At 56.5% G+C, this 13,281-nt stretch overlaps 2 protein-coding genes across 3 annotated transcripts in view; one reads left to right on the forward strand and one right to left on the reverse strand.

Annotated features, from left to right (window-relative positions):
- Window positions 1–2,956, forward strand: part of DLEC1 (DLEC1 cilia and flagella associated protein) — a 69,356-nt gene extending 66,400 nt beyond the window's left edge. Inside the window, exons 34-37 of the mRNA XM_058555090.1 lie at window positions 976–1,137; window positions 1,989–2,142; window positions 2,415–2,538; window positions 2,622–2,956. Coding sequence (XP_058411073.1) covers window positions 976–1,137; window positions 1,989–2,142; window positions 2,415–2,538; window positions 2,622–2,745 — 564 coding nt within the window. The 3' untranslated portion in view covers window positions 2,746–2,956. The remainder of the gene's footprint in view (window positions 1–975; window positions 1,138–1,988; window positions 2,143–2,414; window positions 2,539–2,621) is intronic.
- Window positions 2,957–3,010: 54 nt separating this feature from the next.
- On the reverse strand, window positions 3,011–13,114 carry ACAA1 (acetyl-CoA acyltransferase 1). Of its 2 annotated transcripts, XM_058555100.1 has the most exons (13): window positions 12,825–13,114; window positions 12,515–12,608; window positions 11,443–11,500; window positions 9,409–9,488; window positions 9,075–9,117; window positions 7,023–7,121; window positions 6,694–6,879; window positions 5,997–6,077; window positions 4,634–4,824; window positions 4,329–4,508; window positions 3,961–4,016; window positions 3,707–3,852; window positions 3,011–3,376 (listed from the first exon to the last, which is right to left on the reverse strand). In XM_058555100.1, exons 1-13 carry the CDS (start codon window positions 12,999–13,001, stop codon window positions 3,301–3,303), a joined length of 1,467 nt encoding a protein of 488 aa, XP_058411083.1. In that variant the 5' UTR covers window positions 13,002–13,114; the 3' UTR covers window positions 3,011–3,300. The 2 variants fall into 2 exon arrangements, with proteins under 2 accessions (XP_058411083.1, XP_058411090.1); XM_058555107.1 differs by lacking the exon at window positions 6,694–6,879 and having other exon boundaries at window positions 12,825–13,106.
- Between the last annotated feature and the right edge of the window lie 167 nt (window positions 13,115–13,281).

The following is a 13,281-nucleotide window of genomic DNA, read 5'->3' on the forward strand; positions in this document are numbered from 1 at the left end:
GCCTCCTCTTTAGGTGGTCGCATTTTATCTCAGCAAATACCACCACCCTCCACACCCTTGCCCAAGCCAGAACTCTGGCACCCCTCATCCTAGACTCCTCTCTCTCTGACCAGCCAGCTATCAAGCCCTATTGTTGCCCCCTCCTCAATCTCTCAGCACATCTCCCTTCTCTTCATCCCACACCCATACTTGGTCTAGGACAATGGTTTCCAAGCCTGGCAACACATCTGTGGCCTTTAGAAAGCCTGTCTGAAATACAAGTTCCAGGCCCCACCTCCAGAGATGAGAAGATCTGGGCAGAGGCCCAGGAATCTGTACTTTTAACCAGTGCCTCATTTACTGATTCTAATAAGCTCATCCCAAGGAACTGTGTTTGGGAGCCACGCGTCCAGGCCCCATCCTGCTGAGCCGAAGTTATACTTCGGCCCCCTAACTGATGTCCTCATACCAACTCGTGCTCCCCAGCCCACCTCCGCACAGCAGCCAGTGACCTCTGAGGAAGGCAGGGCTGACTCAGAAGTCCCCCTGCTTAAGGCCCATCAGAGGCTCCTCACCCTCCTCAAGATAAAGACACAGGCCTTACCTGGGCCTATGGGCCTGCCCACAGGCAGGCCACCCCTGGTCACACTAAGGGGAAAAGGGCGGCTTGCTTGTTGTCTCCTCCCCTCCAGCCCCTCAGTTCCTCAGGGCGGGCACGACCTTGTCCCTAGTACTAATGAGTGTTGGGCACAGACAGCATCTGTGGAATGAATGCACTAGACAGAGGTGCTAGGTGGGGGTGAGGCGTGCCTCTCAGCTGTTTGCTGGGCAGGGCTGGGTCAGTCTGGGCCCTGCAGGCCATGCCGGGTCATGGCTGAGCTAGGACCTTGCCAGGCCTGTAGGGGCCGTGGGAGGGAAAGAAGATGGAGCTCCAGGTGGGGAAGCTGCCGCCTGCCTTCAGCAGCCTGAGGTGACGGCTCGTCCACATCTGCTCAGGTGAACGTGTCCTTCTCCCTGTCCCTGGAGCTGCTCTCCTATCAGAAGCTCCCGGCTGACCAGCTGCTGCCCGGAGTGGACATTCAGTGGAATGCAAGCGGAGAGAAAGAGATGGTGTTTACGCAGAATCTGCTCCTGGGCTACACCAACCAGACCACTCAGGTGAGACCCAGGCCTGCCCCACACACTGAGGAGGGGGAAACCGGGGTGGACTCTGTTCTGGTGGGGTCAGAGGACAACCCCCAATGGGGCCCTCAGAAATAAGAGGAGCCTCAGCCCTTGCCCTGAGGGCCCAGGCTTCCCTGGAAGAGGCCTTGCACATGGAGAGATGGGGGTCATCCACCTTTACCTGCCTTAGGAGCTCAGAGCCAAGTGAGGTGCTGTTAGGTGGAAAATCAGGGAAGGGTTCCTGGAGGAGGTGGCAGGTGAAACTTCCTGTTTAATCTACTATTTAATGAAGAGAGAAAGGAAACCACATTGAAAGTCAGGCCAAGGGAATAACCTGATGGGTAAGGACAGTGAGCAGCTGAGGGACGACTCTTGGGCTCTTGTGCATTTTGGGCTCATGTGGGACTGCGAGCACCACGGGCCTAGTTCTGTGGATTGTGACAGAGGGTCAACGGGCTGTCATGTGGAGCTGAGCTGGGGGGCCAAGGGGAAAGGCGAGATGGCCCAGAGCCCAAGAGGAGCAGAGGGCTAGACAAGAGGGGGAGGAAGGCAGGAGGGTGGCCCACCCAGAGAGCAGAGACCACAGAGCTTGATCAAGGCGTGGGTGGCAGGGGTGATGGGGAGCAGATGGCCCCTTCCTGGCCCTTTCCCTGCACAGAATCCACCAGCAGCCTCTGGTTGTTGTTGCCGGCGCCAGCCCCCTTCTACCCACCATGGTGCTGCCTGTGTGCTCCTCAGAAGCTTCAGTACTTGGGGTCAGCAGGCCCCCGTGTCCCTGGCTAGAGCCCAGCTGGCATGGGCAAGGTCGCCTGGTCCCCACCAAGTGCAAGGCTCTGTGCCCCTAGGTGGTGCCCCTGCGGGCCATCGTGGCCGTGCCTGAGCTGCAGCTCTCCACCAGCTGGGTGGACTTCGGCACCTGCTTTGTGAACCAGACGCAGGTCCGCGAGGTCTACCTGAGGAACCCAAGCAGCTGCCGGAGCTACTGGGCCGTGCTGATGGGTATGTCAGGCCCTCCTGCCTGCCCACTGCTCCCCTGTGTGGCTGGGCCAAGACCCCCAGGAAGGGGCCTGTGTGCCCGGTCCCTGCAGGCTGGCTCCCCAGGGCTGGTACCACCTGGGAATTCCTGCAGAGATGGCCAGTTCCCCAATCCCAAGTGATCCCCAGGGTTTCCTGCCCTGTGGTGCTGGGCAAGGCCAGAGGCGCACACCTGAGATGTGGGGCGGCGCATGGAGCTGCCTGCGTTCACAAGTGTGTCCCTTCCTTCGGTGTAGGCCAGCAGGAGCCGGACAAGGACCCTGTGGCCTTCAGGGTCTCCCCAAGCAGTGGGCTGCTGGAGGCACGACCAGTCAATGCACCCCCATCATCCATCACCCTCCAGATTTTCTTCACTGCTAGGTATGGCCCTTCCCAACCTTCCCGGCACTGCCCACGGGCCTGTAGCCAGGGCCCCCTCCTAACCTCAGCCACTCCCCCAACAGGAGCAGTGAGCTGTATGAGTCCACGCTGGTGGTGGAAGGTGTGCTCGGCGAGAAGGCCTGCCCTCTGAAGCTCCGGGGCCGAGGCTCTTATGACGAGAGATATATGTCACTCCACCAGCTCTGATGCTCTGCCCTCAGCCCCCCAGCTTTGGAAATAAACATAGCCCAGAGCTAAGGAACAGGTTTGCTGGGCAGGGGCACACACTGGATGACCTCTGAGCAGGGATCCCCCTTCCAGGGCACTGGTCTCAGCTGCACCATCTGTCCTCAGAGCTAACATCAAGGATAGGCCACCCACTGTGGAGACCAGGGCAGTTAAGAATCAGTACTCAGACTGAGCAAAGGCATGACCAGCATGGCAAGAACTGATCCTTGGGAAAAAGCACAGCTACCAAGATAAGATAACATATATTTAGTAGGTTGACTGCACTCCTCATCCACAGGAATTTCCCCAGGAATCACATGGTGGCCTGGGTAACCCAGGCCGACTGTGTCTGGCCCAGCGAAAGGAGGCCTGCCAGAGGGCACCCCAATACCTCACGCACTCCTGTACTGTGTTGTCAGTGTTCACATTTTCCAAATTAGTTGCAGTGCCTTGATTTGCCCACACGGTGCCACTTCTGTAGTGTTGCTTTCTTGCCGCCAGAGCGGGACTGGGTAGCGCCTCTAGCCTGGGGCCTCAGTTGCCAGGGTATTCAAAGACAGCAGCGGCTCCCATTCCAGTCCCAATACACATGGACACCACCCCATACGCCCTGTGGAAGCAAAACTGTGTTGGTTGGTGAAGGCACAGAGGGCAGAGGCCCAACCACCAAGCTCTCTCCAGACCAGGCTGAGCTGATGGACCAAGGCCTTCATGGGCACAGAGGATGCCAGGTCTGTGGGCACGTGGTTTCCTGACTGCCCGTCTAGGCAGGCACACAGGGTGGCAGATGCTTGCTGCAGGCCAAGGTCCCCTTCACAGCTGACCCTCAGGGAAAACAGGGCTCACACCCCCATATCCTCAGTTCAGAGTATGTGCGTGCATGTAAACCTCCCCCTCGGATGCCCCAGCTTGGGCGACCCCAGTGGGGACCCAGCCTCACCTCTTCCCGCGGCGCTTCAGCTCATTGAGCAGTGTGATGACCTGTCGAGCCCCTGTGCAGCCCAGTGGGTGGCCCAAGGCCACGGCACCCCCCAGAGGGTTCACCTTCTCAGGGGGGAGTCCTAGCTTTTCCACACAGTAGACAGCCTGGATGGAGGCAGAGCATCAGCTATAGCTCCCTCCCCTGTCCCTTGTACCACTTGACCCCTGGCTGCAACTGGGGTGCCCGGGCAATGCTGAGAAACAAAGCCTCACCTGGCTTGCAAAGGCCTCATTGATCTCAAAGATGTCCACATCATTTACCGTCAGCCCTGCAGGCATGCGGGAAAGACCTGAGCTGACCCAGTGGCCCCTTAGCAGGCCTTTCAGTCTCCACAGGACCCCACACCATCCATGGCCTGTAGGCTGCCTGGTGTGTCTGTCTCTGTTCTAGGTAAGCGAGTGGGTCCCAGCTGTGAGGCCAAGAAGGGCTTGGAGTAGGGTGCTAGCCTGCCCCACCTTCACTCTGCAGCATCCACAGGACCACCCCCAGCAGGTGCTCCCCATCCCCCCAGGCAATAGCATGAGAGCAGGCATGGGATCCAGGTGGGATTCAGATCTAGGGTGTGAAGGAGCCCTCTTACCTGCTTTTTGCAAAGCTACAGGGATGGCATAGGCAGGTCCAATGCCCATGATGTCAGGTGGGACCCCAACCACTGCATAGGACCTCAGGACCCCAAGGATGGGAAGGCCCAACTCTTCTGCCTTGGACCTCCGGGCCAGCAGGATGGCAGCTGCCCCATCACTCACCTGGCTAGAGTTTCCTAGAGGGAAATCGTAGGGGTAAGGAGGCATCAGGGCATGGCTGAGGAGGTCCTGCCCTCCCATGTCCACCTTGCCTGGTGACTCCAAGGCTCCCAGACAATACCCTCCCCCAGCCCAGTCTCACCAGCCGTGGTAGAGCCACCCTTCTTGAAGGCAGGCTTCAGTTTTGCCAGACCCTCCATGGTGGTGTTGGGGCGGATACCCTCATCCTGGGCCACGATGATGCTCCTCTCGGTGCCCTTGTCATCGTGGACCGTGGTGGTCACAGGCACAATCTCAGCTTGGAAACAGCCCTTGCTCTGGGCTCTGGCTGCCCTGCCAGCACCATGGACAGCCAGGCTCAGGCTTCCTCGGGGTTCCCTTCCTTCCTGGGGTCCCTCCCCGCTGCCTCTACCCATTGTGGCAGACACGCAAGCTCAGGCTGCTAAATGTGGGGACACTCTCGCCTTGGGGGAGCTCTGAGGGACTGGTATATGTTCCCTGCTACTCCCACCTGACCCTGGGAGGAGTCCCAAGGCCTTACAGGGCTGCCTTCATCAATCTCAAATCTTGAGATCCTGCCAATCCCAACCCTGAAGGGAAGGAGGAGGGTGGGAGGTGGTGGTTCCCCCTTGAGCCATGTACCCAGGAGGGACAAAACCTGCTCCGTTCTCTGTGCCAAACTGAGGACGGAGGCCCAGGAATACTTGTGCTGGGTTCTGCCAACTTTTCTGTTTGGTACCAAGGCTCAATTTCATCAGTTCCCCAGTTTCTACTTATTTAAAATGACATATGCTAAACTATTTGATGAATCTTAGTATTTAAACAGTGTAAAAGCACAAGGCATTTTAGGGTGATCCTTGCAATCATATGCAAAATGTAAGTGCCCAGGCGCATTCCCATGGGGAGGAATCCACAGCTTTCACCCAATTCTCAAATGGTTACTTGACCCCAAGTGGCTAAGAACCACTGCCTCAAGAAAAGCCCACCTGGCCAGATACCATTCCCTTCCTTTGCTGTCCCCTCTCTGGGCAGCTCGGCTTGCCAACTTCAGCCTGCCCCTGCCCAGAGGCCTGAGCCCTCGGGGTTCCTCTGATGTCATCTCCAGCCTTAGGATGCTACCCTAGACCCAGAAGTGGCCCAGAACCTGGGATGCTGGAGTCCCCAGCAGCACTGGCCCCACACTCCAGGCTATCCAGAGAAGCTTGTAGCTACTGTGTCTAATCACCAAACCACAGCCAGTTAGAGTCCTGGCTCTCATTACTCCCCCAATGAACAGATGGGGAAACAGGCCCAGTGAGGGAGAAGACACTCGGGGTTAAGAGACAGCAATAGGACACGGAAGTGCTAACAGTGCATAGTGGCCCTGGACCTCTCTCCTTCACGGGAGGCACGAGACTTGTGAACCACTCACTGCCCAGCTGGAACCTAAGGACAGCTTTACCCAAAGACGGCCTCAAAACTTCACTCTCCAGCCCTTTAAACATCCCACCCCAAATAGCACTCACTTTTGCTGGGAAGCTAGTGCAAAGGTATCCTGTTTCTCCCGTGAAATGCCAAACTTCTCAGCTACATTCTCTGAGGTTATCCTAGAACACAAACAGCACATAGTGTGGGCGTCCGGCAGTCTGTAGGGCCCAAGGCTGTAGGCAGGGGAGAATAGGAGGGCCAGTCCAGGCCCCAGGGACAGTAGTGATGGCTCGAGGCAGAGTGTAAGGGCATAGACAGGGAGTCAGCAATGCTGGCCAGATCCTAAGAAGTTCATACAACAGAGACCAGCATAAAAGAGACAAGGGGCAGATGAGGGTATGGGTGGGGGCACTGTCTACTCTTGGCTAGCTTCTCCTATGCCTCAAGGAAAACTGCTTTAATGTGGGGAGATGAGGATGCCCAAGGCCCCTCTGGGAAGACCACACCTGACTTTCTGCTCACTGTGGCTGGAGCTTACCCTCATCGTGGGAACCCACAGCCACAGCTGGGCCTTCCAGCTTGGGCTCCTGGCTTTACAGCCTTCTCTCGGAGATATAGTCACTGGATGTGGAGGCAGCCAGGGCACTGCCCCTCTCTGAGCCTCAGATCTCCTCATACATCCAGTGGAGCCAGCGCTCCCTGGGGATGGCCCAGAGCTCAGTGACGCTGGCTGCAGAGCTAAGGTGCTGTGCCCATGCAATGCGCTTTTGAGGTTGCATCTCACAGTTCCCTCACCAGCATGTCCGGGAATCAAAAGCCTCCCCCTTCCTCAACTTTCTAGGCCTCCAAAGCTTTGGGGTGCAGCTGCCATCGTCCCGCGTGTGATTGAGCCCTTCAGGGTGGGAGCGACAGGCTAGGCCAGAGAACTCCTGGGGTCCGAGGGAAGGTGCAGGTGCAGCATCAAGTCCTTCCCCAGAGTCCCTGCAGAACAGACCAAACCCGAAGGCAGGGGGCCAGGGCTTAGCACCGCCAGCACAAGACAGTCAAAGTTCTGTGGCCCTGGCTGCAGGCCAGGCAGGGAGCTGAGGGGACACAGGCACACAGAGCTACGGGCAGGCACTCACCCCATAGGAATCAGGCAATCTCTGGCCTTCTCCTTCTCCATCAAGCGCGAAGTGATATTTCCAGGGTTCCCTCTGTCAGCCAGGGACATGGACTCCACCCTGAGGAGGAGGGGGAAGGGGAGGTGGTGATCAGTAGGACTGCCCCAGGGGTAGCTGTGCATCTGGCACGTGCTGGGGATGCAGGGCTGAGCTCCACCTCCACCTCACCCCACCCCAGGACAGAGCACCGCACAGTCCACGCTCCCCGGCAGGGCCATGCTTCCCTAGCACAACTGCGGCTGCGGCCAATCAGCCCATCGGCAGTTCCCAAGGAAAGCCACCTAGTGTCGGCTACAGCGGGGGAAACATCCAACTAACCCAGGCCCTGGCCTCGGGGACCACAAATCCAGAGGGGAGAAGAGACAAATATTTAAAAAGTGCAGATCCAGGAGCAATCTGACCTGCAGAGACGAGAAGCTGAGAGGAAGGCGAGATCTGTTTAGTGTGGTCAAAAAGTGCTTCGAGGAGGTGGGGGAATATGAGGCCTCAAGGGATGATAACACAGAACCTTGACTGAATGCTTGTACCTGCCCAGTGCTGTTTTAAAATCTTCTCAGGTATGAGAGTGCTTCGAACAGTGTCAGGCACATGATACATGCCCTAGAGTGTGAGCTGTTATTATTCCATTAATCTTATCAACTTCAACAAGGCTGGCGTAGTTATCCCCATTTTATAGATGAGGACACTGAGGCCCAGGAAGGCTGAGTAACTTGTCCATGGTCATTCAGCCAGGATCCAAATTTAGGTAGTCTGGCCCCAGAGCCCACTCCCAATTAGGAGGCCTTGGGCTACTCTTCATGATCAAAGCCTATGGGGGACAGTCTGGCCCAGACCCTTAGTACCCTAGTATTGCCGTCTTTGACCTGCTTGGGGACTCAGAGTCCCTCTAAGAAACTCATGAAGACTCCAGCCTTCTCCTCAAGTTACCCATACCCCTCCCTCCCCCCATAAGATAGAGGAACATGAGAGAAATCAGAGGGCAGACTGGGCAGTGGCCCTTGCCCAGCCAAAGTCCCTGAAGTGTGGTCTTTGGCCTTATTTACAACTGCAAACACAGGGCAGTACAACCCAGTGCCAGCTGGCACAGCCTTGAGAGGCCCCAGCAATGCTCCAATCAAGAAACGCTATAGGGGACCCGTCCCATGGCCTAGTGGTGAAGTTTGGCATGCTCCACTTCGGCAGCCCAGGTTCGGTTCCCAGGCACAGACCTATACCACTCAATGGCGGCCATGCTGTGGCAGCGACCCACATGCAAAAGAGAGGAAGATTGGCATAGATGTTAGCTTAGGGCGAATCTGCCTCGGCGGGAAAAAACAAAAACAACGCTATAAAAAGGAACTGGGAGGCAGAGGGAGCATGTCAAAACCTTGGGGCTGCTCACCTCCCTGCACCTGCCAAGCCCACCCAAGCCTGGGCCCCAGTGCCCTTGCCCTCCCTGGAGGCACTGCCCAGTACCTCTGTGGCCCATACGCTGCAGCCAAAGATGGAGCCACAGCTGACAGTTACCAAACCACCACAGATCTGACTGTGTCCTTCAGAAGCCAGTAGGCAGCCAGAAGTTTCCACCTTGGTACCAGGGTGGGGGACAAGGGGACAGCCTAATAAAACAAAGAACTAGTCATGTAGTAGGCAGCTGTCCCTGGCTTCAGGGAACCAAAACTGCAACTTCTCTCTCAGTAGCATCGTGAATCAACAAGGGCCACAGAAGGAAACTCAAGTACTCCATTTTCTCAAAATGCTTGCCCACGTTTTCCAGCCTGACAGATTTCCAAGAAAGAAAACTTTTAAAAGCCAATTTCCATCCCCAGCCAGTGCTGAGACGTGTGAGCAATTCCTGAGCAGCCAGAGCTGTGGGCTACTTCTAAGCTGAATTTGTAGGAACCCACTCCCAGCCAGCTGCCTAACGGGGCTAGAGGAGAATCCTGAAATCATGGCCTCTGACAACTCAGGAGATGAAAATTAGTTTTATTGTTACAAGGTGGTTAATAAGCTCCGGCAGAAAGAAATTCTTACCCACAAGCCATGCCAATGTCATAAGACCCATTTCTGATGCCACCTGCAATAAAAGCATTTCATGAACATCCTTCACCAGAGTCCATCTGTTCTGGGAACAAGGGAGCCTCTTCCCCACCTGGTCTCAGCCCCAGCCTCAGAGATGAAAGGCATAAAAGTGTCTAGAAAAGGCTGGGGGCAGTGACAAGGGGCTCTCCTCCTCTCTTTCTGTGCTTCAAGTCCTCTCAGAAATCCTATTGCTTGCCTAGCAGACAGTGATGTTGCTGACCCAAACCCACATAGCCAGGACTGAGGCCAGGCCGTAGCAGTGGGTACCCACCCGGGCACAACTTACCAGCTATGCTGGCCACTGCCTGGAGCCCCGACGAACACTGTCTATTGACAGTGGACAAAGGCACAGTCTCTGGGATGTCACTGAAACAGAAGGTGAGACCACTGAGTCAGCCCACTCACCCCTGCCCAGCTCTCATGGAAACCAAGCCTGTGCTTCTGGCCAATACGACTGCCCCATCAAGGGGTGCAAAGACCAGGGGAACAAACCCAGCAGCCTTGTCTCCACTCTAGGCCAGACCCCACCTCTGCAGGCAATTGCTCCCCAGGGCCCCACCGTCACATGCCCTTCCATCCTGTGATTCTCCTCAACCACGGCCAAGCAAAGCCCAAAGGCAAGGGAATGCTGGCTGGGCCACAGGGATCCTTCTTTCTCTCCCTTTAAAGATTCAAAAATGAAAACTACACATCTCTGTTTTCCTCAAAGAACAGAGAAGAGGGCCTATTGCTAGGACAGAGAACCAGAGCAGAAGAAATGTCTAAAGTATGCAGCCAGAAACCATCCCCACTCCTCAGCCTTACTAGTAACCATATGGTTAACCCTTTATGTTCTCATTCTCTCTGGAAAGCCTGTTCCCAGCTGGAAAAAGAACCCTGACAGGTACCAGGTGTTCTGACATCCCTTCTTCCCGTGGGTTCTCCCAAGCCCCCACACTAGCCCAGCCCTAGAAGCTGGTGGGGCTGCCCCTCCCAATGTCACCTGCCCTGGCCAAGGGTACAAAGCCCTAGGGAAAATACAAAGCCCAGGTCCTCCCCAGACCATGGACTCAGAACCTCAGGGGGTGAAAGCATTCTGGTGATTCTGGCATGCAGCCAGGGTTGGGAACCCCTGAGCAAGTGTCCAGGCCAGGCTCTGCTGAGACCCTCTCAGGTAGATAGCCTCCTAGGTCCATGCAGCCTGTTTAACCCTTCCCAGTTCCCCTAACTCCCTACTATCTAGTTACTACCCCTTCACCCAATCCACCAAATGTTCACTAAACACCTACTGAGTATGACGCACCACCTGAGGGATGCTGACATGCTTATAATACAGTGCCCTAGAGGATGCCCGACTAACACACAGAAAATGAATCAACTAGCAGAGACTGAAATAACAGAGCAAGATGGCAAAGCCCATCACAAGGAAGCACATGGCTAGCTATTGGAGAGGAAGAGGTCCTCATTTTAAGCCTGGGAGCTTGGGGAAGTCAGGCCAAAATGGTGGAAGTGTGGGGTTTGGGCAGGGTTTAGCTAGGGCAGAGAGAGGAGGTAGGGGCAGCACTCCAAGGGAAGAGAATAACCAGTGTAGGGAAGACAGTGGGAGACAGGCTGGCTGAAAGAGGGATAGTCAAGGCGAGTAAGCAGCTGGGAGATAAGGCTGGAAGGTACGTCTGGAGCCAGACTGTCGGAGTCCCTGAACTCCGGTTGGGCAGTCTGAACCCCCTCAACCCCAGACGTTTTGTCAGCTTTCCTGTTCCTTCACTGGCTGATGCTATTACTTCTTTTCCATGCAGCTGGGAGTACAAAGGTAAGGGGTTCTTAAATCTACAAGTAAAAATAATTTAAGCACTCCTTCCCTGTCTTAGGCCAGCAAGTGGTGCAGGGCAAGTTATCAAGTCCCCTCCTGGGCTACCCTTCACCCCAGGGTTCTGCCCCGTCCCCAAGTCTCTGCTGATGGGCTGTGCCTTGGAGCTCCCAGCTTGCTCAACTAGCAAAAAAACCTCAAAGTCACTCTTCCATGTGCCTATCTGGTTACTTACCTAACAAAAGAGGACAGAGTCCACACTTACATACAGCAAAACAACAAGGTGACTTTGGCTAAAAATCAGGCCACAGAGAGCTTTTGCTCCAGTCTCAAAGGCCCTGTTGTCCTGGCTCAGTGCCGCTAACACACTCTCTTCAAGGTAGGGGAAAGGTAGCGTCCACAAGAGCAAGGTGCTGAGGGCCCTGGTTGCCTCCAGGTCTGGTGTCCAACCTGATCCTCTCCTACACACAGGCTGAGTTCCCTGGGGCCTGAGAGTCAAAATGGCCAACCGAGAACTAGACTAGCAAAGTTTACCTCAGAAACTGGGCGATTCGGGCCATGACTGCCCCAGCCCCCGGCTGAAGCACATTTCCTGTGGACAACAAACAAATTCAGTGCCAGGCGGTGTTCTGACCACTAAGGTACAGCTGTGAATACCAGAGAGGGGACATTCCAGATCTTTCTTCAGAAACACGAGCCCTCAGCAGGCTCACCCGGGGCTCTATAATTTCAAGGTCTGGAGCAGGGGGAGCCAGCTAAACAGCAGCTTGTCCTGGTCACACACTAGCCCCAGTCCCTGAGGGTCCCCAGCTCCCTTGCCCATGTACCCTGCTTTCCAAATCAGCACACACTAGGCAGCTTGCCTGCCTTTAAAGGTAACATGGAAAGCAAAGAATGCAATGCAAAGCTTGAAGTCTAACAAATCGGTCCTGTCAGTTATGGAAATGAGTTTCTGAAAATGTACAACTGCCCCAGAGTGTCCTCCACCATGCCCTGCTGGCACTCCAGAGGTGGAACAGTGATTCCCCAGCTAGAGGTGACACCTATTTGATGAGACTCTCACCATCTTATGATATGTTTTGAGGCTAGAGGAGTAGGGCTGGGGGAAAAGGGTTGGACTGAAGGTCAAGAGGCCCTGGATTCAGGTCCCAGCTCTGCTGCAAATTCCCCAGGCCTCAGTCTCTCCATCTGTAAGTGAGGCGCTGGACTAGGTAGTTTTTGATGCTCCCTCTTTTCTGTCACGGCACAGACACGATGTCAGGATGGGTAAAGAACCCTAGTTTCGTGTCTCCTAGGGTGTCCTCAAACCCCTGTGCCAAGAGTCTCCGCGTTAGAATGTCTGTCACTTGAGATCCCTGCTTTCTATCCTACTTAATACACAGAATGTAGGGGGCGCAGAAAGTGCCTGGAGACCGGGTGGGAGGTGAGGGGTGGGGTGAAGTCTCGCCCTAAAGAGACGATTAAATTCAACTGCGTGGAGTCTGTCGCCATTCCTCTCAGTGAAAACACCTGGAAAGTGCCTGGAGGGTGAGGAGGTGTTTGAGGAGGGCTTTGGTGGGATGGGAAGGCGAGGAGGTCGGAGCGCGGGGCCCGGTAGTGTGCTCACCCACGCAGATATCCCCCAGCTGCGCCGGGCTCAGCTTGACGTCCTGGAGAAGCGCGGTCATGACGGCCGAGAGAAGCTCGTCGGGGGTGGTGTCCTGCAGCGGGAAGCGCCGCCGCGGTGACCCCTCCCCGCCGGCGGTGCAGGGGGTTCCCGGGACCCCCGCTCCCCCATCCCCACCCCAGAAAGACGGAGCGGTCACAGCTCGGGCGCGGAGCCACCTCCGGCGCCGAGGGGAACCGAACAGAGGAGCCAGGCCCCAGCCCGCCCCGAGCTGCCGTCTCACACCCGCGCCCCGACCCAGGGGCCTCACCTTGAAGCCGCCGCGGCCCGCTCGGCCAATGGCCGTACGCCGCCCGTGCACCACCACCACGTCGTCGGCCGCCGACGGCCGAGCGCTGCTCCAACATGGCGCGGCCCGCGGTGCCGGCTCCGGGCCCGAATCGGGCCGGTCCTTCAGGTGGCCCAGCACCACCTGCAGCCTCCGCATCGCGCAGCTCGAACCTGCAGACTCCCACCCGGCCTGGAACAGAGGGCCGGAGCCGAAAGACCCCCGCCTCTGGCCTGGGAGCCACAACTCCGCCCACAGCCCTGCGGGACTGACGCGCTCTTTCCTCCAAGAGTCCTGCCCACCTCCCGCCTCAGCCAACCAGAAGGCGAGTCTGCCTGACGTCCCGTCCCCCGCCGCAAACCAAACCCCCTAAAACAGGGCTCACAGTCTCTGCCAAGAGGATCTTTCCAATCAAAGTCCCGCCTACCGTAGCCTACGG

Source organism: Diceros bicornis, chromosome 2 (genome assembly GCF_020826845.1).
Source record: "Diceros bicornis minor isolate mBicDic1 chromosome 2, mDicBic1.mat.cur, whole genome shotgun sequence".
In the NCBI taxonomy this organism is placed as follows: Eukaryota; Metazoa; Chordata; class Mammalia; order Perissodactyla; family Rhinocerotidae; genus Diceros; species Diceros bicornis.